General features: G+C 44.7%; 1 protein-coding gene across 8 annotated transcripts in view; it reads right to left on the bottom strand.

The window, feature by feature from the left end:
- Positions 1 to 26803, bottom strand: part of LOC137351583 (CUGBP Elav-like family member 4) — a 402153-nt gene that overhangs the window by 55053 nt on the left and 320297 nt on the right. For 7 of the 8 annotated variants that reach the window (XM_068016150.1, XM_068016155.1, XM_068016152.1 and 4 more), the window contains 2 exons: positions 795 to 923; positions 195 to 274 (listed from right to left, as the gene is read on the bottom strand). In XM_068016150.1, the coding sequence (XP_067872251.1) occupies positions 195 to 274; positions 795 to 923 (209 nt within the window). The remainder of the gene's footprint in view (positions 1 to 194; positions 275 to 794; positions 924 to 26803) is intronic. The other variant, XM_068016151.1, reaches the window with a different exon arrangement.

The raw sequence follows: 26803 nt of genomic DNA, 5'->3' as shown, positions 1-26803 counted from the left end.
ACTGTAGATAATGTTGCACCATCGCTAAGTTAGTTAAAGAGCTTTATTATGAACAACACATGTTAAGCTCGCTACCAACAGGTTCTGATCTACCATTGGCCCATGCAATCCGCATGTGTCACTACACCGCACACAAACACAACCTCCTGTGTCATACTGTCTCCTTGAGGGGAAGTTGACATGACAAAACTCACCGCCATTGTTTGGCTGCCGTGTAGCGCGTTAATGGCTGCCTGGGCTTCTGCGTGTGTGGAGAACTTCACAAATGCACAACCTGCAGAAGAAACAGTGGGGTGGGGTTGGGGGGAACAAACCAAGGTAACATTATATAGAATGTACAGCAGAGAAACAGGCCCAACTGATCTATGCTGGTGTTTATGCCCCTCACAAGCCTTCTTCCAGCCCGACTTCATCTAACTCTTTCAGCATTTCGTTTGATTCTTTCCCTTGTGTGTTTATCTAGCTTCCCCTTAAATGCATCCATGCTGTTCATCGAAACCACTTCTTGTGATAGAAGGTTCCACATTTTCACCACTTTCTGGGTAAAGAAGTTTCTCCTGAATTCCCAATGGATTTATTTGTGTCTATCTTAAATTTATGGCCCCCTTGTTTTGGACTCTCCCACAAATGGATGCATCTTTTCTAAGTCTACCCTATTGAGAGAGAAAAGCCCCAGCCTGTTCAATCTTTCCTGATAGTTATAACCTCTCAGTTCTGATATCATTTTAAACTGAAAACATCCAAAACTAACGATGACAAACTCATCTTCATGCTGATGAAGGTCATTAACTCACCTTTGCTGTTACCATCAGGTCCTCGAAGAACTGTGCATTCCTCTATGACACCGAAAGATTCAAAGAGTCTGTACACATCATCCTCTGTCTGTTGTTTGTTTAACATGCCCACAAATAATTTTCTGTCTTCTGAAACAAAGAGACACATTGTTTAGTAAAGTCCACCGTCTATGTCCAAGGGCAGGATTTCACTGCTGGCTTTGGGACAAAATGGGAGTCCTGAGCCCACAACTGCTGGCAGCAAGACCGGTCAGCAATTTTGCCGGAGGCGGCCTCCTAATTGGCTATATCGAGGCTCGCTGTCCAATCAGAGGGCCAGCAGCACCAGAGCCTCGGCAACCTCATCGGGAGAGGTGGACGCTGCTGAGGCAACTTGGGGATCAAGAGGATACCTCAACATGGAGGAACCCTCAGAAAGGTAGGCAAAAAATTATAAATCAGAGAGGCCAAGCAGGCAGGCCCCTCTGGATAGCCCTTTTGGGAGTGTAGGGGTGGCCTTCCCTGCCCACAGCCCCCTCACTGGTATGGACCCTCCAGCTCCAGTGGCCCCGGGCAGCTGCCGGGTGGCCACCTCCATGAAGCTGGTAGGGTTGTTCTGCCACCAGCAAACTGCCAGCGTGCCCAAAGAGTCATCCCCTAAGAGGGTCCTCAAATATATAAATTGGCTGCCTGCCTCCATTTGGCAGGCAGCCACTCTGCATCCGTTCCCGCCGCTGGAGAACCTCCCCGGCAGCAGGACTGTGTCAGGGAGTGGACCTGAGGCAGCTTCCCCCACTACTCTCCTGGCCACCACCAACCCCCCCACCTCCGCCTCCCAGCAGCCCCCATCTCCCAGCCCACCACCACAGGACTGGGAAAACACTGACCTGGGAGTGGAATTGCTGAAACAACGCTCGAGTTTTGTGTTAAATTTGTGCCCCTCAGGGTAAGGGGCGACAGTGGGGAGAGGAACATTTCTCATTTTTGGGCCAAACATTTCCAGATCAAGTCCAGAATTAAAATCCCTCCAGCCTGTCTGACAAATCTCCAACCTTCCTTCCCTCAGTAACCCAGGATGCATCGCATGTGGACTAGGTGACTTTTCTGCTTTGAGCACTGCTAACCTCTTAAGGTCATCCTCTTTATCAATTTAATGCAAGATAAAACCTACCATCTCGGACAGGGTTGGAACCCCCATACTAAAATGTACTGAATGGGAGAATTGTACGTAACAGGAAAAGGTCATTAATCCCAACAATCTCACCACTTTTTCACAGACCAACCCAATTTACCACTTCCTCACCACATTATTAACACTATTTCTAGGTATACAAATGTAGGACAGTTGGAGGCAGTGATTGGGGGACGGATGGACCGCATGACCTTACTCATCTGCCTTTATCATGCGATCTTATAAAATGTAAAAAAAAAAGAGATTTAGATTAAGGCTAATACAAGATGCTGACAACAACAACAAACACTTCCTTAGTAGCTACAAGAATAACATAATTCAGCAAATGCAATTATTGTTTCTCATTCTCCTCCAGTCGCCTTTTATCATCACAAGTCCCAGTCACAATGAGCTAAGACCCCGCTACACTAAAGACTGCCTCATTTCCATTCAACTGTCACTAACCCCAGAAGCCAGAGTTAGGGAACCTCACTTAAATTTAAATTCTTCATTCTAAAGCAGATCACACATACCATTAATAAGGACTGCAGACTGGGATCACACCCAAGAGGCTTTTAACTGAGAAACCTCAACAAAAGCCCACAGTGCAGAGCGCGCCAAGGTTGAAAACAGTAAAAGACAAGAAAATAGACCAGGAAGTAATATTCAGGCAACGTCAACCTTCCGTTTAAAAAACCTTCAAGATTTTAGGACAAAGGAAGCACCGGGGGTGGAGCTTAATCTCAGGGGTTCAAGTGATCTCATAAACTAGCATCATCAATCAGGTCTGCATTGAGTTTCTATGATAATCAATATCTAGGGGTGTGTTGCAGTGCAATGAAGATATAAAGCACAACTTATATGTACTTTAAAGCAATTGCCAGAGATGAATCAGAACTGTGGAAGGTAATGGAACTGAGCACAAATAACTGGCATCTAGTACCCTGGAATGGGGTTTGTGACCATGTGACTCAAGTGGAATGATATCTTTCAGCTGGCACATACATGATGGGCTGAATGGCCTCCTTCTGCACTGTAATTTTTCTATGGTTCTATGGTTCGATATAGGTGTACTACAAGACACACTGAAGGGACTTCCTGCCACATGACTCAAATGATTTTAATCTAAAATTTTATTTGACAGCTAGACATCAAGAAACAACAAAGCTTGCAGCGCACCGTACTCTCTGCAGTTATCAGTAGGTCTAGCAGTAGCAGGTCTCTTTGACACTCTTTGCTGGCTAGAAAATACTGAAGGTTGTTTATCAGATATTTGCTCACAATGAGAAAAAGGAATGAGATTCCACTGAGGAGCTCTATGAGAATATTTGCAAGCTCCCCAATGTCCAAAAAGCACTGGAAGCTATAGTACTGAGCCAACAAAAGCAGCTTGCATTTATATATTGCCTCTAACATAAGCACTCCTGGTCAGCCTCTCATCTTCCACTTTACATAAACTTGGGCTCATCCAAAACTCTGCTGCCCTCTAATTCACACAAGGTCCTTTTCATCCATCACCCCTGTGCTCACTGACCTACAGTGGCTCCTGGTCCAGCAACGCCTCAATCTTAAAACTCTCACCACTGTTTTCAAATTCCTGCACGATCTTGTTTTCTCCCGATCACTGTAACCTTCTCCAGCCCTCCAACCCTCCAAGATCTCTGTGCTCTACCGTATCTGGCCTCTTGCGCATCTTTGATTTTGATCGCTCCACTACTGGCAGGCAAGCCTTCAGCTGCCAAGGCCCTAAGCTCTGGAATCCCCTCCCTAAACCTCTTCGCCTCTCTACCTCTCTCTTCTCCTTTAAGACGCTCATTAAAACCTACCTCTTTGGTCAAGCTTTTGTTCATCTGTCCTAATATCTCCTTATGTGGCTCGGCGTCACAACTTGTTGGATAAATTATACTACATTAAAGGTGCTATATAAATGCAAGTTGTTGTTGCAGTAAAACATCCCAAGGTGCTTCACAGGAGCATAATCAGACAAAAACTGTCACTAAAGGAGGAGACATTAGGACAACTGACTAAAGGCTTGGTCAAAGAGCATCATAAAGGAGGAGGAAGAAGTGAGAAGATTTAATGAGTGAATTGCAGAGCTGAAGACATGGCAGCCAATGGTGCTGGTGGAGGAATTGTAGAGATGTATAAGAGGCCATATTTGGAGGTGCAAAGCATTCTCAGAGGGTTGTAAAGCTGCAACAGATTATAGAGATAGCAAGGGGCGAGGATTTGAACAACCCACTAAACAATACACAAGTCACTCAAAGTAATGATGTAGGTTAGTTAATAAGACTAAAATAAGAAAAAAGAACTGGTGTTCATTTCTCGAGAGATAGAATTGAAAATCAAAGGTCATGTGAAACGTGTATAGAACTGTAGTTAGGCACAATATGAAGAGTTCCAGTCTCCATGTTACAAAAAAGATACTGAAGCATGGGAGAAGGTGCAAAAAAGGGTTTAATAGAACGATACCAGAACTGAGAGGTTATACCTACCAGGGGAAGTTTGAACAGGCTGAGGCACCTATCTCTAGAAAAAAGACTGGAGAGTGGCCTGATAAAGATATTCCATGATTATGAAAGAATTTGACAGGATAGACATAGAGGTGTTTCCATTTGTAGGCGAGACTTGAACTAGGGCCCGTAAATATAAGACAGTCACTAACAAATCCATTAAAGAATTCAGGAGAAACTTCTTTACCCAGAGAGTGATGAGAATGTAGAACCCTCTACCACAAGGAGTAATTGAGGTAAATAACCTAGATGCATTTAAGGGGAAACTGGATAAATACATGATGGAGAAAGGAATAGAGGAATATGTTGATGGATTTAAATGAAGGGTGGGAGGCGGCTCCTGTCTTGCATAAACATGGAGCTGTTAACCTGCTTCTGCGCTGTAAATACTATATAATTCTATGTAACCCATTCAGACCAGCAGGTCCGAGGGATGATTCCTGGTTTGTGACGCGTTGACTTATCTCAGCTGCGACAGCTGAACATCAAAATAGGCCACAGACCCCCTGAACTAGGCAGGAGGGAAATGCTCCTGTCCAGTGGCCCTGCAGGTGGGGGTCATTCAGAGAGGGCTACACCCAACTTGATGCCCTTCCGTGATCAAACAATCCGGGATTAAACAATCCGGGAACATTCACTGGCCAGGATAGCCATGAATAACAGAGACTCAGTTGAAGGACTGGATGGCGCCTGGGATCATTGGAACTAGAGTCTGTCAAAGTTTGTGATTTTTAGGAATGAAGAAGGAGAACAAGAAAATAGACAAAAACAAAAACCCAGCATCTACAAGGAAGCTCTGAAGGAAGTAAAAATCCCTACATGGAGGCAGTGATGAAACAGACTTAGAAGTTATGAAGGAATAAGGACCGTCTTCCTGGCCTGTTAAAAGGGATTGCAAAGCACTGCAATCCTGTGAATGGAATCACTTAGGCATTCTGCAGCACACTAACAACCAAACGTAAGAACTGGATAAATACTCGAAAGGGAAAAGGTTATGCAAGGTTATGGGGAAAGAGCAGCAGTGTGGTATTAATTGGATCGCTCTTCCAAAGACCTGGCACATGGATGGTGAGCCGAATGGTCTCCTTCCACACTGTATTGTTCTATGATTCCACCCAATGTATTTTTTCCCGTTTAGCAAAGAATTCAAAGCCACTAAGATGAGGAGGATTTAAAAATGTCAGTGCGATGTTAGACTTGCGATCTGCAGGCTGAAATCATCAAGATTGTTAAGAGTCCTGTTGAGTTTATCTCAAAGAAAAATGTCTGTGCGCCTGCAACAAAGAGACAGCGAACAAAATGGCCACTAACTGCGGCCAGTTCTCAAATTAATACCCAGAATTGGTGAGGAATTTTGGAGGTATTCTTGAAAAGTTCACACTGAATAAAGCTTCAATTCAGCCTACTGCTTGCCCACAGTGTAACATATATCCTCACTGTGTCCAAATCAAGGCTCTGCACCATCTCCCTAACACAAACTTTCTCACCTCCCTCAGTATTTCTTCCTCCTAAAATCCAAGCTTGGAGGTTACGTAAAAGAAAAAAAGAACAATTTGCATTTATATAGCGCCTTTCACAACCTCAGGACATCCCAAAGTGCTTTGCAGCCACTATTAAAGTGTAGTCACTGTCGCAATATAGGATTCGCAGTAGCCAATTTTTGCACAGGAAGCTCCCACAAAAACAGCAATGTGATATTGACCAGGTCATCGATGTGATGTGGGTTGACAGATAAATATAGGCCAATACATCAGGGGCAACTCCCCTGTTCTTCTTCAAAAGAGTGCCCTGGCACTTTTTACATCCATTCGAGATGACAGACAGGGCCTCATCTGAAAGATGGCACCTCCACCAACACAGCATTGGAGTGGCAGCCTAGATCTTGTGCTCAAGTCTCTGGAGTGGGCTGGAACTCACAACCCTCTGACAGAGGTGGAGTGCTACCTGAGTCACGGCTGTCTGCCCTATCTGTTGGATGTTAATGTGAAGAACATAATTATAAAATGGTTACAGCACAGAAAGAGGCTATTTGGCCCATCGAGTATGCACCAGCTCTCTGCAAGAGCAGTTCAGTTTGTTCCATTCCACTGCCCTTTCCCCTTAGCGCTGTACTTTTTTTTATTTTCAGGTACTTATTCAATTCCCCAATGAAAGCCCTGATTGAATCTGCCTCCACTACACTCTCAGGCAGTGCATTCCAGATCCTAACCATATGCTGCGTGAAAAAAGCTTTCTAATTTCGCCTTTGGTTCTTTTGCCAGTCACCTTAAATATGGGTCTTCTGGTTCTGGACCCCTCCATCAAGGGGACAAGTTCTCTCGATCTACTTTGTCTAGATCCCTCATGATTTTGAACACTTCTATCAAATCTCCTCTCAACCTTCTCTACTCTAAAGAGAACAACCCCAGCTTCTCCAATCTATCCATGTAACTGAAGTCCCTCATCCCTGGAACCATTCTTGTAAATCTTTTCTGCATCCTTAAAGCCTTCACATCCTTCCTCAACTGTGGGGCCCAGAATTGGGCACAAAATTCCAGCTGAGGCCGAACCAGTCTTTCATAAAGGTTCATCATAACTTCATCATCAAACGAGACAACAAGCAGAATCTGACATTGCTCCTTTACCCTACTCAGCTGAGTTGCACGTAGTGCGATTCTGAGTGACAGGGAATATCACTGTGGAAAATTATCCACGTCCCAGCTTGTCCTGCCCTTCCAGCCAGAAAGGTTCACTTGTTGGTCACAAAGAGAGGAGAGGCAAGGATGTAATTCTATATCTAGCTAAATAAAGTCAAAATGAATTTACTGAGTAAAGCAAACATGACACATAACTTCCCACCTAGGACTGTTCAAGTCCTTTAATATCTCGTCAACCATCGCAGTAGAGGCTGTTTAATAGCTCACAGGAATACGCCTAAAGCTTCATTGTTGCTAAGAGGTTCTTGAAGGTGCTAGACGATTAAAAAAATGCTTATTGTTTGTGACAATATCAAAGTGGAAGTGTCACAATGCACATAAGCAATCCTGGCTTCTGTCACACAGAATAATCAAGCATTTATTCATGTATCTGCATCAGGGGATGAACTTGGAAACTGTAGGTCACCTTACAAAGTTAGAGTTACTGGTTTTGTGACTGTGAAACACAACATAACTAGTTACTATCAAAAGCAGGGAGGAGCAGAAAGATTTGCTCTGACATGTTCCTTTAAGGAGCACTTACTGTCAATCAGCCCCTTTGATTTTGTCTTGCATGCCTAAAAATAACATTCATTTATTATCCTGCCTGACTTTCTCTTTTCTTCTGCAGGCACAGGGTCCTTGTTTCCTACACTACAACAGTGACTACACTTCAAAAACACTTTATTAGCTGCAAAGAGCTCTGGGATGTCCAGAGGTCATGAAAGGCGCTATATAAATGCACGTCTTTCTTTTCATTTTACTGTGTCACACCTGCTTCTGTTGCTGTTAGATTCTGTAAGGTAAATGGGATCAGTGTTACAGCAATGCAACCAAAGTCTGGGCAGTGATATAAACAGGGTATATAAAGCACCCGCAATAACAAAATAGCCATTTCCTAAACACCATCTTTTTACTGGGACTAACTGCCCTCTTGGCAGGATTGCCAACTCTAGTTGGACCTATCCCTGGAAGTTTCATTGCACTACCTCCAACTTCCAATCCCACACTCATGCCATTGGTCACCTGGCATGTTCATCCTTGTGCCACCCCACCTTCCCATGCCAACTAGAAAGTGAACAAACACTTCATTACCTGGTGCGATGTTTCTGACTGTTGGACATACAGCCTTTCTTTCCCTCATCGACAATATTCCGATAACTAATAAACAAAAGTGTTCACAGAAACAATTTTTTCTTTTATGCCCCCTCCCCCACCCCCATGATTTTTCTCCCAGGTCGTCCAGAAGATTAACTTGCAATTCTTGAAAACTCAACCCTGGAGGTTTGGTAACCCTAGTCTTTCTCTATTGAAAGGTCCACATGTGAGTTGAGACGGTGAGGTTGGCTTTAACTCCAGGGCAGGAACGCGGCCTAGCAGTTGGCCTGTCCAGGAGACTCAGTTGATTTTCACGCCCGGCCTCATTATCCTGCTGCTGGACAACCTCTGGGAAAGTCATCTGGAAGAGGCTGACCAGCCGATAAAATCAGCTGGAGGAGAGGTCCTCAGTATTAAGGTAAATAATTGGCTGGTGAAGTTGATCAGAAGGGTATTGCAGTGGAGCCAAGGGGAGGAAAGCCTAAATGGAGGAAAGGCCTAAGGTTTCCTCACAGGGCCTGAAGTAGCACTTCTCTTCCTTCAACTCCAAGTCCATAAGGAAACCACAAACATATAAACATTACATAACTTGCGGAACTTCTTCTGGACACTGATGCATATCCCAATAGGTTTAACCTGGCAGAGAAACCTCCAAGGCTTCCCTTCGCAGGGCTGGGGTTAGGATTGCTGGCGAGCCTAGTCTACATCATTGCAGTTCATTCTGCATATTTAAACTTTAAACCCTGACTTCGGGCAGGTGTCCTTGGGCTTAAGGGTGTTAAAATTCCACCCAACTGCAGAACATTTCACCAGGGTGGAGGCGGGCATCAGTGCCAAGCCTGATCTGAGTGAGAAAGAGAGGCTAATGTTTCGGGTGTAACCATCAGAGCTGACACAGTCAGGCTGTAGGAATCCCTTAAGAGGGATGACAAAACAGGGCACAGAACGTAGAATGTTGCAGCACAGAAGACAATAGGACATAAGGTACAGAGGGGAAAAGAACAAGCTGGGTTGCAGACTCTAAATATGCTCTTAAGAAACAGGCCAACTGCTTAAAGAAAAGGTTTGTATTCACATCCTAACTCAAAAATATTTTAAGCACTTGATGTGTAATAATTTAGTGACCGTTTCTTATTTGACATCCTGGAGAGTTGCATGTTGGACAATGGCATAGTGATATTATCACTAAACTACTAATCCAGAGGCCTGGGCAAAGGTGAACCTGGCCTCTTGTGCATCCCTAATTTTCATTGCTCTATCATTGGCGGCTGTGCCTTCAGACACTAGGGCCCCAACCTCTCTCCTCCTTTAAGATACTCTCAATGTGGGGAGGTGGTGGTGTAGTGGTATGGTGGTATTATCACTGGACTAGCAACCTAGAGACCCAGGGTATTACCCTGGGGACATGGGTTCAAATAGCACCTGGTGGAGTTTAAATTCAATCAGTTTATAAAAATTTGCAGTTGAAAGCTAGTTGCAGTAATGGTACCATGAAACTATCATTGATTGTCATAAAAACCCATCTGATTTACTAAAGTCCTTACCTGGTCTGGCCTACATGTGACTCCAGACCCACAGCAATGTGGCTGACTCTTAACTGCCCTCTAGAATGGCCGAGCAAGTCAGTCAGTTGTCAAGGGCAATTAGAATTAGGGATAGGCAACAAATGCTGGCCTTGCCAGTGATGCCAGATCCCATAAAAGAATAAGAAAAAAGTTAAGGGTTAACAGTCAAACTTCTCTGATATCTTGAAGCAAGAGTATTACCAAGATAAACAGGATGTCTTTAAAGTGTCATGAGCAGAAAGTATGAGTTATCTTCTATTTTAGTGTTATATACAAGAAATGCTTGTGCAAGGAAATGAGACAGAATTGGTGTCAGCTATGAGTAATTAAAGTATAACTTTGGGGACTAGGGTAATTAGCATCAGTAGAGGAAACCATTAACTATAGTATAGAAAGGCAACAGTTAACAAAGCCTACTTGTAAAAGGATTGGTGAACAGTTAAGTCAGGAAGACTTGTTTGAGAGAAGTAGCTTGGAAGTAAACAATTATAACATTTAATGTAAATAGATTGTTTTCAAAGGATTCAGGAACAGATATGTCATGAGCTCTTATCGTTGACATGTTTCTTTGATGTGGACAAAATATTGTATATAAAGGGGTTCAGTTATACAACAGTCCCTTGAAAGGTACAAAAGATAGAACCAGAAACTGAAAGCCACGCTCCGTGTCTGCTTGGATCGATCACCTGTGCTGAATATTAATAAAGTCTGTTCCAAATGCTTCACCATCAAGTGTTTTGAGTTTACTTGAAATGTGACATTGTGAACCACAGAACAAAGGAGGCTGACTAACAGTTGAATGTTATCATTGTTATGGAGACAGACACAGCAGCCATGATGCACACAGTAAAATCTCACAAGCAGTAAGAAGATGAGGGACTAGATAATTTGTTTTTCGGAGGTGGTAGATGGAAGAAGATTTCTCAATACACCAGCAAACGCCCCCTGCTCTGCCTTAAAAAGGGCTGTGGGATCCTTAACATCCACTTGAACAGGCAGAGGGGGCCTGGGTTTAATGCCTCACCCCCAACAACACAGCACTCCCTCCGTACCGCCCTGACGTGCCAGCTGGATTACGAGTCTCTCAGACGATTTTTTTTTTTAAACGCACACACTGGATTCTGTGTCAACAGCTGTGAGTTTCACACCTTGAATATTTAATGAATGTCATGCCGAAATATTGTTTTTTTCCCCCCCAAACAGGTAGCATTTGTTTCACTTTCAGCTTTAACCTTCTCCCACTCAGCACATCAGAATGTGTCCGTCACACTGAAATCCCCACAGACCCCACAGATGGGCTTCCAGACATCACAATGGTTTTATTTTCCATCCTGTTCCGCATTTTCAATTTGACATGACTGCAACACATGGCTTTATTACTTTATTAATTCAAAGCTGGCAGCACCGGCAGGGCAGCACTGGGTTCATCTGATCTGCTGGGAAGGAAGTCACATTGCGAATTTGGAAGTTGGGAGAACATTAGCTAGCCAATATTAAAAGGACGCTTCCTTCAAAAAAGAAAAGACAGACTTGCATTTATACAGCGCCTTTCATGACCATCAGACATCTCAAAGCACTTTACAGTCAATGAAGTACTGTTGAAGTGTAATCACTGTTGTAATGTAGGAAACATGGCAGGCAATTCGCACACAGCAAGATCCCACAAACAGTAATTTGATAATGACCAGATAATCTGTTGATTGAAGGATAACTATTGGCCAGGACACCAAGGATAACTCCCCTGCTCTTCTTTGAAATAGTGCCATGAGTTCTTTCACATTTGCTCAAGCAGGCAGATGGGTCCTCGGTTTAATGCCTCACCCAAAAGACAGTACCTCCGACAGTGCAGCATCCCTTCGTACTGCACTGGAGTATCAGCCTTGATTTTTGTGCTGAAGCCCTGGAGTGAGACTTAAACCTGGAGCCTTATGACTCAGAGGTGAGAGTGCTACCACTGAGCCATGGCTGACAGACAGACAGACAAATAAAAGTCAGGGGAAAGTGCAAATGGAGACTACACTACCCCAAATTCTGCAGGCGAGTGTCCCACATCTGGGGACAATGCAGGCATCAGCACATCCAAAGTGCAACGGGTTCAGGATCGGCCTGAGAGAGCCTCCTCCAGGATCAAGATCTCTTCCCTGCCAGGGAATCAGTAACAGTAAAGGGGCCAATTTTAACCCAACCCGCCTGTCAGGAAGCCACTGAATAGAGAAGGACATTGGGGCGGATTGTAAAACCACTTTCCATCTGATCCCAACAAGCAGGAAAGCTCCAGAATTCCCTCCCTGAACCTCTCCATCTCTCTCTCTCTCCTACTTTAAGACACTCCTTAAAACCTATTTCTTTGACCAAGCTTTTGGTCACTCCTAATATCTCCTCACACGACTTGACATCAACGTTTCTCTGAGAATTGTTCCTATGAAGTGCCTTGGGACATAAGTAAAGGGCGTAAATGATCTGATGGCACTATTTTGAAGAAGAGCAGGGGAGTTATCCCCTGTGTCCTGCCCTATCATAAATCCTCAACCAACATCACGGAAACTGATGATCTGGTCATTAACGCATTGCTGTTTGTGGGAGCTTTCTGTGCACAAATTGGTTGTCGTGTTTCCAACATCACAACAGTGACTGCATTTCAAAAAGTACTTCATTGAATGTTAAGCATTTTGGGACGTCCTGAAGTTGTGATAGGCGTTACATAAATGCAAGTCTTTCTTTCTTTCGTTCAGATATTTAAATGTGGTAAAGTGTTACATAAATGCAAATATTATTGATTCCTGCCTTTGCAAACAGTTCTTGTGCTGTGCTCGTGGCTAAAGGCAGCAACCTATGCGTCAAGCCACACAGACCAAAAGGTCCAGACGGGGATCGCAATCTATGCTAAGGTACAACATCTCAGAGAGGGCACATCATCACAGCGGCCTCTGTGCCATTGGGTGGGGCAGGGAGAACCCACAGTTTTGGTGTCTGCTGCTGAGCATTCGAATGTTGGGATGAATGAGGGAAGGATTAGGCTCAGCTGTGAAGCCCCCGACAGTCAAATAGCCCATTGACACTCACTGTCTAGACCCAGGCTTGAGGAATGGGTACCTGGGCAGGGTACCAGCGAGCTGCCAGGGACCTGTGGAACTGTACCTCCGCAGGAATCAACTTCACAAGAAAAGCACTAAAATCAGCTTCTATTCCAGTTTTTTAAAATTTATTCATGGGATGTGGGTGTCGCTGGCTAGGTCAGCATTTATTGCCCATCTCTAATTGCCCTTGAGAAGGTGGTGGTGAGCTGCCTTCTTGAACCGCTGCAGTCCACCTGGTGTAGGTACACCCACAGTGCTGTTAGGCACGGAGTTCCAGGATTTTGATCCAGTGACAGTGAAGGAACGACGATATAGTTCCAAGTCAGGATGGTGTGTGGCTTGGAGGGGAATTTGCAGGTGGTTGTGTTCCCATGTTGCCCTTGTCCTTCTAGATGGTAGTGGTCGCGGGTTTGGAAGGTGCTATCGAAGGAGTCTTGGTGAATTGCTGCAGTGCAACTTGTAGCTGGTACACACAGCTGCCACTGTGCATCGGTGGTGCAGGGAGTGAATGTTGAAGGTGGTGGATGGGGTGCCAATCAAGCGGACTGCTTTGTCCTAGATGGCATCGAGCTTCTTGAGTGCTGAGTGTTGTTGGAGCTGCGTCCATCCAGGCAAGTGGAGAGTATTCCATCACACTCCTGACTTGTGCCTTGTAGATGGTGGACAGGCATTGGGGAGACAGGAAGTGAGTTATTCACTGCAGAATTCCTAGCCTCTGACCTGCTCTTGTAGCTACAGCATTTACATGGCTGGTCCAGTTCAGTTTATAGTCAATGGTAACCACCAGGATGTTGATAGTGGGGGATTCAGTGATGGCAATGGCATTGAATGTCAAGGAGTGATGGTTAGATTCTCTCTTGTTTGGGATTGTCATTGCCTGGCACTTGTGTGGCACAAATGTTACTTGCCACTTATCATCCTGGATGATGTCCAGGACTTGCTGCAACTGGACATGAGCTGCTTCAGTATCTGAGGAGTCGCGAATGGTGCTGAAGATTGTGCAACATCAGTAAACATCCCCACTTCTGACCTTATGATGGAGGGAAGGTCATTGATGAAGCAGCTGAAGATGGTTGGGCCTAGGCCACTACCCTGAGCAACTCCTGCAGTGATGTCCTGGGACTGAGATGATTGACCGCCAACAACCACAACCATCTTCCTTTGTGCTAGGTAAGACTCCAACCAGCGGAGAGTTTTCCCCCTGATTCCCATTGACTCCAGTTTTGCTAGGGCTACTTGGTCAAATGCTGCCATGATGTCACTCTCACCTCACCTCTTGAGTTCAGCTCTTTTGTCCATGGTTGGACCAAGGCTGTAATGAGGTCAAGAGCCGAGTGGCCCTGGTGGAATCCAAACTGAGTGCCAGCGAGCAGGTTATTGCTGAACAAGTGCGGCTTGATAGCTCTGTTGATGACCCCTTCCATTACTTTGCTGATGATTGAGAGCAGGCTGATGGGGCAGTAATTAGCTAGATTGGATTTGTCCTGCTTTTTGTGCACAGGACATACCTGGCCTATTTTCCAAATTGCCGGGTAGATGCCAATGTTGTAGCTGTACTGGAACAGCTTGGCTAGGCGTGCAGCTAATTCTGGAGCACAGATCTTCAGTACCATTGCCAGAATATTGTCAGGGCCCATAGCCTTTGCAGTATCCAGTGCCTTCAAGCCATTTCTTGATATCACCTGGAGTGAATCAGATTGGCTGAAGACTGGCATCCGTGATGCTGGGGACTTCAGGAGGAGGCCAAGATGGATCATCCACTCGGCACTTCTGGCTGAAGATGGTTGCAAATGCTTCAGCCTTATCTTTTGCGCTGATGAGCTGGGCTTTCCCATTGTTAAGGATGGGGATATTTGTGGAGCCTCCTCCTCCTGTTAGTCATTTAATTGTCCACCACCCACTCATGACTGGATGTGGCAGGACTGCAGAACTTAGATCTGATCTGTTGGCTGAGGGATTACTTAGTACTGTCTATTGCATGCTGCTTCCGCTGTTTGGCATGCAAGTCGTCCTGTGTTGTACCTTCACCAGGCTGTCACCTCATTTTTTGGTATGCCTGGTTCTGCTCCTGGAATGCCCTCCTGCACTCTTCATTGAACCAGGGTTGGTTCCCCACCTTGATGGTGATGGTAATGGTAGAGTGGGTGGGGGGGGGGGGGGGGGAGGGGTGGTGTATGCCGGGTCATGACATTGCAGATTGTGGTGGAATTCAATTCTGCTGCTGCTGATGGCCCACAGTGCAGTGTATCGATGAGGAAAATATTAGAACTAAAAATGATATATTTTTCGTTACCAAGAACACTGATCTTGTTATATTTAAGGGCTGTTAAGCCTTCATAAGATTACAGCTCACTAGTGGCCTTCTAGTGGAATTCAAACACGCACCAGGCCCAGTGCCCTTTTGTCAGTGCCAGTTGCCACGGTAACTTGCTCCACCGTGCCTGTCAGTCACCGGGCACAATGTGTGAAACAGCACCAGCCGTCTATTGCTGACTCATTGTTAAGGAAATTGATTTCTCTCTCTCAGACAGATACACATGTAGCAGAGGAATTACCAGCATTAATTGACATGATGAAAGATTACACAAGCACATGGATCCTGAGCCTCTCTGCAGCACACACAAAGCAATTGGGGCAGTTTGCACAAAAATCCAACACGATTTGTAAGGCCTTCCATAGGGTTAGTGTTTTCTATTCCTCCCCTTTTTGAGATTGTACAAATTTGTTGAAAACCAATAGGATTTTTTGAACATGTTTGGTAAGGGGAGGAAATGGAAGTTAAGGCCCTTCTCACTAGAAATTGAGGGGTGTCTGATAAATAGATGTCTTCAAGATTATGACAGGTTACAATGGAGTTAATTACAGAGTACTTACTGCACAGAAACAGCCCATTCGGCCCAACAGATCCATGCCGGTATTTATGATCCACACAAGACTCCGCCGACACTATTTCATCTAAACCCCTCTATACCTTTCTCCCTCATTTACATTTACCTATCTAGCTTTTTCTCAAAGGCATCTAAGCACTTTGCCTCAACTACTCCCTGTGGTAGTGAGTTCTACATTCTCACCACTCTTTGGGTGAAGAAGTTTCTCCTGAATACATTATTGGATTTATTAGTGACCGTGTTATATTTTTGGCCCCTAGTTTTGAACTGCCCCCAAGTGGAAGCACCTTGACTATGTTAACCCTGTCAAACCCTTTCACAATCTTAAAGACTTCAATTAGGTCCACCCACAGCCTTCTCTTTTCTGTTGAAAAGAGCCCCAGCCTGTTCAGCTTTTCCTGAAAGTTATAACCTCTCAGTTCTGGTAACAACCTTGTAAATCTTGAGAAGAAATTGGAGCTGGAGTAGGCCATTTGGCCCCTCATGCCAGTTCCGCCATTCAACAAGGTCATGGCTGATCTTCTACCTCAACTCCACCTTCCCAGAAGAAAGGTGCTACATATAAATACAAGTTGTTGTTGTTGTTATGTATGTGCCTCCACATGAATGTTGATGTCACCCAGTTCTACCTCTCCACCAACTGTCTCTACCACTCTGCTGCTTCTCTGCTGACGGGCTGCTTTATCCAATATACAGTACTGCAAGGGCCACAATTTCATCCAGCTAAAGATTGGGAAAACCAAAGCCTTTGGCCCAATCACAAACTGCAAACTCTCAGCACCCACTCAATCCCTTTCTCTGACTTCAGTTGCCACTTAAAACACCTCATCCTCTCCACCTCCCTCTCTTCCTTTTAGAAGCATCCCCCCCTCCACCTGAAAACCCACGTCTTTGACCAAGCTGCTGGTCACCCCGCCTTTAGCTCACTGTCATTGTTTGTCCTACTGCCTCTGTGAAGCCCCTTGGGAGATTCTGCTATGTCGAAGACACAATATAAATACAAGTAGTTGATGTTAACTGAGATTCAGACAGAGAGGGCAGGGAAAGTGAAATGCAAGCAGAGATGGGGAGAGAGAAAAACAGACTGACCGAGAGACAAATGTAGTCTTTCAGCCTGCCGCAGAGCTACACTGAACAAACAGAAAAACGGAAACAGAACTAATAGAGAAAAAAAAAATCAATGAAATAGACAAGACAGAGAGAGAGATAGGGGGAGATTTTTAATTCGCCGTCGGGCATGAAACTGGCATTGCAGATCAGTCACCTGTTATAGAAGGCACTTGATTTTCATTTCAATTGAACTCTGAAAATGAATATTGATCTTTTTCTATAAGAGGCAGCTGGTCATAATCTCAGTTGAAAATCTAGCCATAGAAACAGTAGGACAGAAGTGCAGGGTTCAACCAAGAGAGGGGCAGATTTTGGACTGACGCCAGCAAGTTCTTATTCAAAAGAACGTGTGCTCAGCACATGGAATGGGTTCTGACTAAAGGTCGTGCAGGCAAAAAAAAATTCATTTCAGAGAACATTGGATGTTGTGCTGGGTCGGGGAGGTGGGGGTGTGATTTTTCTGAATGAGTGAGATAAGATGAGCCAGATGGCCTGCTCGCTCCATATTTATCTTGTGTCAGTGACAAGCACTGTAGAACAGACAAAAAAGGGTAAAATTACAACCAGTTCTCATAAGATTGCCAACGAATCTCCTCTACGCCAGACCTTGGCCACGGTCGAACGCATGTTCTGAGAAAGCAGAGACTGGAATTTGGAATGATTACATCTTTGGCACGGGCAGGGTGAGTTATTTGTAAGAGGATAGCACCAGCCATAACCTTTCACCCTAGAGGAACAGTAAGACAGAGAGAAACACAAGTCAGAGTGACTAAAGGGGTAGAGATTAGTCTGTTTCTGAAACTTCAGTGTTCATGGAAAAGTCAGTGTAGGTTAACATTGAATACATGCCCAGTAAAGTTAAAAAGGGGTGGGGGGGGGGGGGGGGGGGGGTGGAGTGTAGAGAGAGAGAGAGAGAGAGGTGGGGGAGCATAGATACAGATAGAAATTCTGAGCCTACTTCTACTAAAATGTTCGATTTGTAATGCTTCATTAAAGGCATGCTGCAGTGGTATTACATCACACTGAAAGTTAACTGCTATGCTTTATGTAACGATGCATCACCTGGTATTCTGTCAGGCATACTGTTAAAACCATTGTGCAAAAACCAACCTCAGTACAGGCAGAGTGGCTCAACATTATCAGAATTGGGCAATTCTCCTGTGTCATTCAGGGATAATTTGAAGCACAGAATTTACAGAACAGAAACAGGCCGACTAGTCCATTGCCGCATTTCTACACCACGGGGGCCTACTCCCACCCATCTTCATCTAACCCTATTACCATATCCTTCTATTCCTTTCTCCCTTCTGTTTTTATCTACCTTCCCCTTAAATGCATCATTGCTATTCGCCTCAACTACTCCATTCTTTAACCATACTCTGGGTAAAGACATTTATCCGAAATTCCCTATTGGATTTATTAGTGACTATCTTGTATTTATGGACCTCATTCTGGACTCCCCACAAGTCAAAAAAACAACAGGTAGGAAGTTCGGCCCCCACTGGGTCTGAAATAGAGGCAATGGCAGGCATGCCAGCTTCCCGACCCTGTTCCCCATGCAGTCATTTTGGCCGAGGTGGGTTCAGGGCCAGCAGGGCTGGCCTGGCTAGTTCAGTCGGTAGAGCATTGGATTCCTAATCCTAGACTTGTGTGTTCGAGGCCTGTGTTGGGTGTTTAATTTAGCAAAATTAAAGCACATGGGATAGGAGGCATGGGTTAAGGATTGGTTAACAGGCAGAAAGCAGAGAGTAGGAATAAACAGGTCATTCTCGCGTTGGCAGGCTGTGTCCAGTGCGGTACCGCAAGGATCAGTGCTTGGGCCCCAGCTGTTCACAATATATATCAATGATTTGGATGTGACGACCAAATGTGGTATTTCCAAGTTTGCGGATGACACAAAACTAGGTGGGAATGTGTGTTGTGAGGAAGATGCAAAGCGGCTTCAGGGTATTTGGACAGACTTAGTGAGTGGGCCTAGATGGAATATAAAGTGGAAAAATGTGAGGTTATCCACTTTGGTAGGAGGAACAGATGTGCAGAGTATTTCTTAAATGGTAAGAGATTAGAAAGGGTCGGTGTACAAAGGGATCTGGGTGTCCTTGTCAATAAGTCACTGAAAGCTAACATGCAGGTGCAGCAAGCAATTAAGAAGGCTAATGGTATGTTAGTACAATTGTATAGGACCTCAGTTAGACTGAACCTGGAGTACTGTGTGCAGTTTTGGTCCCCTTACCTTAGGAAGGATATTATTGCCATGGAAGGAGTGCAACGAAGGTTCACCAGACTTGCTCCCGGGATGGGGGGACTGTCTTATGAAGAGAGATTGGGGATACTGCGCCTGTATTCGCTGGAGTTTTGAAGAATGAGAGGTGATCTCATTGAAACCTACAAAATACTTGAAGGGACAGGGTAGATGCTAAGATGTTTCCCCTGGTTGGGGAGTCTAGAACCAGGGAACACAATTTCAAAATAAGGGGGAAGCCTCTTAGGACAGAGATGAGGAGAAATTTCTTTACTCAGAGGGTTGTGAATCTTTGGAATTCTCTACCCCAGAGGGCTGTGGAAGCTCAGTTATTGAATATGTTTAAAGCAGAGATTGACCGATTTCTAAATACAAATGACATAAAGGGATATGAGGATAGTGTGGGAAAAATGGCATTGAAGGGGATGATCATGCATGATCATATTGAATGGAGGGGCAGGCTCGAAGGACTGAATGGCCTACTCCGGCTCATATATTCCTATGTTCCTATGAGATGGGCAGCCAATTAGTCTCTTTAAGAGCCTTGTTAAGGGCTGTTAAGAGAGGCCAACTGGGATTTTCCAGTTAGCCTCCAGTTTCCTGACAAGACAGGAAGCAGTTCAACTGCCTGGAGGTGAGACAAGGCACCAGCACTCCAGGCAGGCCTACATGCCCTCCCTGCCTACCTGGGTGTGGGTAGAGCCAAAGGCCCCCTGTAGAGGGATTTCCCTCGTCCCCACCACCACCAACCTCCCCACCCCGCCCCCCATGCCCCCACAGGGGGCCTGGCTGCTTTCTCTGTTTTTTTAATTGATTTTTTATAAAGGTTGATGAGAGGGCACATTCATGCTGAGGCGCCCTCTCAGTTACTTACCCTTTGCTGCAGCCTGCTGCTAATCTCAAACTGGAAGGCCTCGGATTAGCCTTACAGCTTCAAGAGCCCGTCTACCATCCTTAATTTGGCAGGGAACCGGTCTCTATGTCAATTAAGTGGGCACTTCAGTCAACAGTGACTGTTTCCATCACCCGGGAGTAGATCAGAACTCAGAAAAACTGTCCCACTCCTGTTTACTGCCCCCAAAGCAAAATTTCAGCCTATCATCTCTATGGCTAGCCTATCAAACCATTTAATAATCTTTTTTTTTAGAAATACAGCACTGAAACAGGCCCTTCGGCCCACCGAGTCTGTGCCGACCATCAACCACCCATTTATACTAATCCTACACCAATTCCATATTCCTACCACATCCCCACCTGTCCCTATATTTCCCTACCACCTACCTATACTAGGGGCAATTTATAATGGCCAATTTACCTATCAACCTGCAAGTCTTTAGCATGTGGGAGGAAACCGGAGCACCCGGAGGAAACCCACGCAGACACAGGGAGAACTTGCAAACTCCACACAGGCAGTACCCAGAATTGAACCCGGGTCGCTGGAGCTGTGAGGCTGCGGTGCTAACCACTGCGCCACTGTGCCGCCTCTATTAGATCACCCTTCAGCCTTGTTTTTTTTTCCAGAGAAAGGAGCCCCAGCCTGTTCAATCTTTCCTGATGGTTACCACTGTTCAGTTCTGCTATCATCCTTGTACCTTTTGTGCACCTTCTCCAGTGTCTCTATATCCTTCTTGTTGGCAAAGACTTTATGTTGCTGCTATGCCAGGATGTCCTCCCCACACTACCGCTGTCCAGATACGACAATGTCCCTTTAGACATCTTGTCAAGAAGTAGAGATTTATTGTGTAGACACCTTGTTGAAACAACATAAGTCTTTTGTCACAAGCCTAGTTAATTGCCAGGTATACTTACTTCAAAGAAGTGCTTATTAAAGAACAGCTAACTGAATTGCATGCACATGAGCAAAAATGTCACTTGTCATCAATTATATTTATTTATTTTTTGGCTGCTGTACAAGTATGAAATCTGATTCACTCCAGGAGCCTCTTACAGCTGTTTGCATGTGGGCTTTGGTGAGGCGATATCGTGATGATTTTGCCACCTGACTGTGGGTGGTAAGAATGTAAAGCCGCCCAGAATACATGCCAATGGCTCGTGTTTCACACGGGCAGTCAGGGTTCATGGGTGTAAGGTCGATAAAACAAACCATAACTCTGCATGTTGCATCAGTCGTGAAAGAAAATCTTACATTTATAAAGTAACCTCAGGGCATCTCAAAGCACTTTATAGCAAATTAAGTACTTTTGAAGTGTAGTCACTGTTGTAATATAGAAAACACAGCAGCCAATTTATACACAGCAAGGACCCACTAACTGCAATGAGATAGTGACCAGATCATTTGTTTGTTTTTTTGATGTGATGTTGGTTGAGGGATAAATATTGGGCAGGACACCAGGGAGAACGCCCCTGCTCTTCTTCGAAATAGTGTCACAAGATCTTTTCCGTACACCTGGGAGGGCAGACAGGGCCTTGGTTTAAATTATCATCCTGGAAGGGCTGAGTACCACAGAAAAATTGAAAGTGAATTCGTGTTTTTGGTTATTTTTGTGTTCATTAACAACAACTTGCATTTATGTAGCGCCTTTAACGTGAAGGGGTGTCAGTGGTAGGAATGTAGCTATATCACACTCAGTATGAGAATCAGGCACAGCTAGATTGGGCACTGGACAAACCAGATGGGATGTGAAACCTCTTTCACTCTGCACCAACAACATCCCTTCCAGCCCAACCTCAGAAAAGCACCAGGATGATCTTTCTGATTTGCCAAATCAGCCATCCTGTGAGACTGCCTATTTAGCACCAATTAGTGCAGAAATATAGGCAGAACTTGTCCCCATTAGAAGCTGGTTTGGAAAATAGCCCCAAAGTCCCATGGAACACTCTTAAGACAGGAGTTTCATCTCATCAAACTAAGCACAGATTGGGTGAAGATGTCTGTTTAATCCAAGGATAGAATCAATACAAATATTGAACACACTCTGAGCTTCAGTAAACTACTGGCTTTGGTTTACTGAAGGAAACTTGACAGTGCAATAACTATACCTCGCCTTCAATGTCAGCATTAAACACTGTCACTTGTGCAGAACCTACTTGGAGTTAGTCCTTAATTGTGGTCAATATTTCAATAATAATGAGAGGGAAAGAGAAGAACAGCTGTCTGGGAGTACTTGATGCAGCTATTGTACATCCTCCCGGGTGGGCTGGGGCAGGAAAGAAAGAAAGACTTGCATTTATGTAGCGCCTTTCACGACTTCAGCGTGTCCCAAAGCACTTTACAGCCAAAGACATACTTTTGAAGTGTAGTCCCTGCTTTAATGTAGGAAATGTAGCTGCCAACTCATAAACACCCACAAAACAGTAATGCACTAATGACCAGATAATCTGTTTTATTTTTAGTGATGTTAGTTGAGGCATGACTATTGGTGAAGACACCGGGGAGAAGGCCTCTGGTCTTCTTCAAAATATTGTCATGGGACATTTACATCCACCTGAGAGGACAGACAGGTTTAATGCCTCCTCTGAAAGGCAGCACCTCTGACAATGCAGCACTCCTTCAATGCTGAATTGGACTATCAGCCTTGCTTAGGTGCTCAAGACTGTGAAGTGGGACTAGAACTCACAGCATTTGGGCTACAGAGGTAAGAATGCTAACAGCTGAGCCACGACTGAAAATTAGGAGCCTATATTAAGAAAACTCTACCCCTTTATTGCTGAATTCAGAAGGGTATTGGGGTCCTCCAAGAACTGGATTGAGACTGCCCACTAAGTGAAACCCTTTCAGCCAGCAGACAGAAGGGACTTTTATCCGTAAGTCTTGGCTGGAGTCAAATCCAGGTCCCAGAGATTTTCAACGTGCCATGCGAATGTAAAGCTAGCAATGCAGATTGGCAGCTCTTTATAGAAACCGCCTGTTTTCCTTGCTATTGCTGGAACTGATTATCAAGCGGTTTCTGTAATGGTCCAGTTTTATGCTCAGGCAACAAGTTGAAAATCAACCCTCCATTGTCGAGCCAACCCAGGTTCCTAGAGAGAACAAATGATCATGTTCCTCCATTGTACATTAGACTCAAATAAGATGCCAACTAAATATATTTGCACACTCAAATGCTAATGATTAATTCAAACAATTTGAAGAAGGCATTGTTTTATAAAAGATTAAGGGGTGATCTCATCGAGTTGTTCAAGATGTTTAAAAGAACTGATTGTTTCTCTCCATCTACCCTATTTCTCCTGGTAGGGGGAGTCCAGGACAAGGAGGCATAACATAAAATTTAGGGGTAATTGTCAGGCAGCACTTCTTCACACAGAGGCTAGTGGAAATCTGGAATTCAGAAGCTGGGGATCAATTGAAAATTTCAAACTGGGATTGCTAGATTTTTGGGGGGGGGGTAAGGCTATTAAGGGTTACGGAACCAAGGTGGGTAGATGGAGATAAGATACAGATCAGCCATGATCTAACTGAATGGCAGGTCAGGCTCAAGGGCCTGAATGGCCTCCTCCTGTTCCTGTGTAACAGACTCGAGGGGCTGAATGGCCTCTTCATTTTCCTGTAAGTCTTTGTCATTTTCTTGCTGACACACAATTTAAGAAATATATTAACGAAGACAAAATACCGAATTAAAAAAAAGGATGTACTATTTCAGAAATGAACGCTGTTTGAACAAAGCACAGGGTTTCGATTCCCATTTGTTTCACGCTAATGATGATTTTCCTGAAAAATTGCAGCGCAGTGATAAAATATTAATGCTTTGCAATACAGATGCAAGCTCTTGGCTGGTTTTGAACTTGGAGAATAATATTTTCATTGGCTTGTTTTTTTTTCTAGTTGAATGTGTCATTCGTCACCATTGAAAGAGACAAAATGCCACCGAGCAGCGCTAAAGGCTTTAAGTTGCACTGTGCCAGTGAACCCCAAGGGAGATAAAGAATGTTGTCATATCTGAGGAAACCTGAGAATGCAGTGATAAAGCATTACTTCCCTGGATTAGCTTGCGAGGAGGAGACGTCATGACTGAATAAGCAGGAGGCAAGGCGAGGACAAGTAACTTCCGCGGAGTTGCTCCCATTCCGTTGGCATTTCCATTGCAGCAAAGACCTCATTTACAGTTGGGGGGGGGCTTCTGCTACACTATCAGCAAAGTTACCATCATTCAGCAGGAGTAACTCCAGAGAAATTCTTGGCCAGGACAGTGATGCCCAAGCTCACAGTGTGACGATTACAGAACAAAAATAAAGGTAAAAATAAAAATATAGTTTGAAAAAAATGTTACAGCCCATCCTGTGCCCAAGGATGGTGGCTAATGCACAATTTTTTAATGCTCGCATTTCATATGAAAAGCAGTGAGTTTTCAAGATCCTCCTCCTCATCGCCCTCGGCTCTGCTCCCACTTAACACTGCGCTGGAACTGCCTTTGAGAATCACAAATATCAGTAAGACAAAACACTTACCCCACCCAGACTGATTGCAAAGAGCACAGCTTCCTTGTGACGGTGACTACACTGTCCTTCGTTGAATGTAAAGTGCTTTGTGACATCCTGAGGTCATAAAAGACGTTAAATAAATGCAAGGTCGTTCCTTCTTTAAATCCGTGACTATTCTGAACTGTCTCTCGGAGTGATGGTTACCTGCCAGTTACTGGAAACAGGCAAATGATTGTTGAATTTTATTAACCTTGAGAGCCCTTGGCTGGTCTTCAGTCAACATAACAAGCAGACAAGAGAGAACTAAAGAAATTGAAATAAAAGTATCTAGGGGTTGTTATCTCCGATGTTCTAAATCTACACTGTTGTCCCTAGCTGCACTATTTTATAATTTACAGTTTCTTCCCCCATGGCAGCTCCTGGCAGAGTGAGCAGCTCAAGGCCTCGAATTTGTCCTCTTGTCTTCCTTTCCTGCTGCAGTGGCACTGATTCCCCAGTGTTCCGATCTTGTGTAATTGGCAGACTTGGCAAGTATAAATTTACTGGCCTGCGTTCGAGCAGTGTGGCAGCAGAATCCAGCTTGTGTGCGGATCTCCCAGTCTGCTGTCTCCCACCTTCCACCCTCCATGAACCTCAACCAAAACTCTGCTGCCCATCTCCTAACTGGTACCAAGTTCCATTCACCCATCACCTCCCTGCTTGCTGATTCATATAGGTTCCTGGTTTGGCAACATCTCATTTTTACACTTCTCATCCTTGTTTTCAAATCCCTCCACAGCCTCAGCACTTCCTTATCTCTGTAACCTCTGCATTCTCCGTGTTCTTCTAACTCTGGCCTCTTGTGATTCCCTGATTTCCATTGTTTTATCACTGGCGGCCATACGTTCAGCTGCCTAGGCCCTAAGCTCTGGAATTCCCTCCCTAAACCTCACTATCTCTCTCTCTTCCTTTAAGACACTCCTTAGTTTAGTTTAGTTTAGAGATACAGCACTGAAACAGGCCCTTCGGCCAACCGAGTCTGTGCCGACCATCAACCACCCATTTATACTAATCCTACACTAATCCCATATTCCTACCACATCCCCACCTGTCCCTATATTTCCCTACCACCTACCAATACTGGGGGCAATTTATAATGGCCAATTTACCTACCAACCTGCAAGTCTTTTGGCTTGTGGGAGGAAACCGGAGCACCCGGAGAAAACCCACGCAGACACAGGGAGAACTTGCAAACTCCACACAGGCAGTACCCAGAATTGAACCCGGGTCGCTGGAGCTGTGAGGCTGCGGTGCTAACCACTGCACTTAATATGTACCTCTTTGTCCAAGCCTTTGGTCATCTGTCCTAATATCTCCTTATGTAACTTGGCATCGAATTTTGTTTGATGACACTTCTATGAAGCACTTTGGGATATTTCAGTACTCTAAAGGTGCTACATAATTACAAGTTGCTAGTGAGTGAGTGAGTGAGTGAGTGAGTGAGAGAGAGAGTACATCAGTGTGAGTGTGTATGTGTTTGCAATACTACTACATGTGGTAGCTGTGATCGACGAACAGTATTTAACACATAAATATTCAATCATTTGATTTGAACTTTAATGCTGCCTCTGATTACACTGATAAATTTTTAATTTGGAATTTAATGGCAAATTTGTATAGTCGCACAGCAGGTCCTGAGCAAGCTCAATGAAGGGCCTAGACATATGCTGCGATCACAGCAGCAGGAGGCCTTACTTGAGGAAACACAGGTCACAGGTCAGAATCCCAGAGCTGGCCGCATCTGAGAACGAGTTGGCTTTAGCTGTTGTGGGTCCTGCCACTTCGCAATCAGCGTAAAAGATGACAGCTTTCATGAAAAGCAAGATTAGGGAGTGGGAAACAGCTGTGGCAGGCCGCTTAATCCTTCCACGTTCAGCCGTCTTACCTGTCAGATCGTGGTTTCTACCCAACTGCCTGAAAATCGTCACCTCACGTGCCTTTAACTTGGGCCTGTTACTGTCGTCAGGGAGATGCTCTATCTTGTGATAATCTAGTCTTGCCAATGAGTGCAGGGCAGGAACCCACCAGCAGACAGTATGAATGGGCAGAAAAGGGAACTGCAAAACGGCACTGAAGCTGCGCTTGCTGCCCCAATTTCCTTTGCACCTCCATTGGCTGCTGCACCTTCAGCTGTCTAGGCCCCAAGCACAGAAAACTCCCACAAATAGTCATGAGGTAATGACCAGACAATCAGTTTAAGTCATGTTGGTTGAGGGATTAATATTGGCCAGGACATCAGGGAGAACTCCCTTGCTCTTCTTCGTAATAATGCA

Source organism: Heterodontus francisci, chromosome 36 (assembly GCF_036365525.1).
Source record: "Heterodontus francisci isolate sHetFra1 chromosome 36, sHetFra1.hap1, whole genome shotgun sequence".
Classification (NCBI taxonomy): Eukaryota; Metazoa; Chordata; class Chondrichthyes; order Heterodontiformes; family Heterodontidae; genus Heterodontus; species Heterodontus francisci.
The sequence above is the reverse complement of the archived record's forward strand: the minus strand, read 5'-3'. Positions and strand labels throughout refer to the sequence as shown.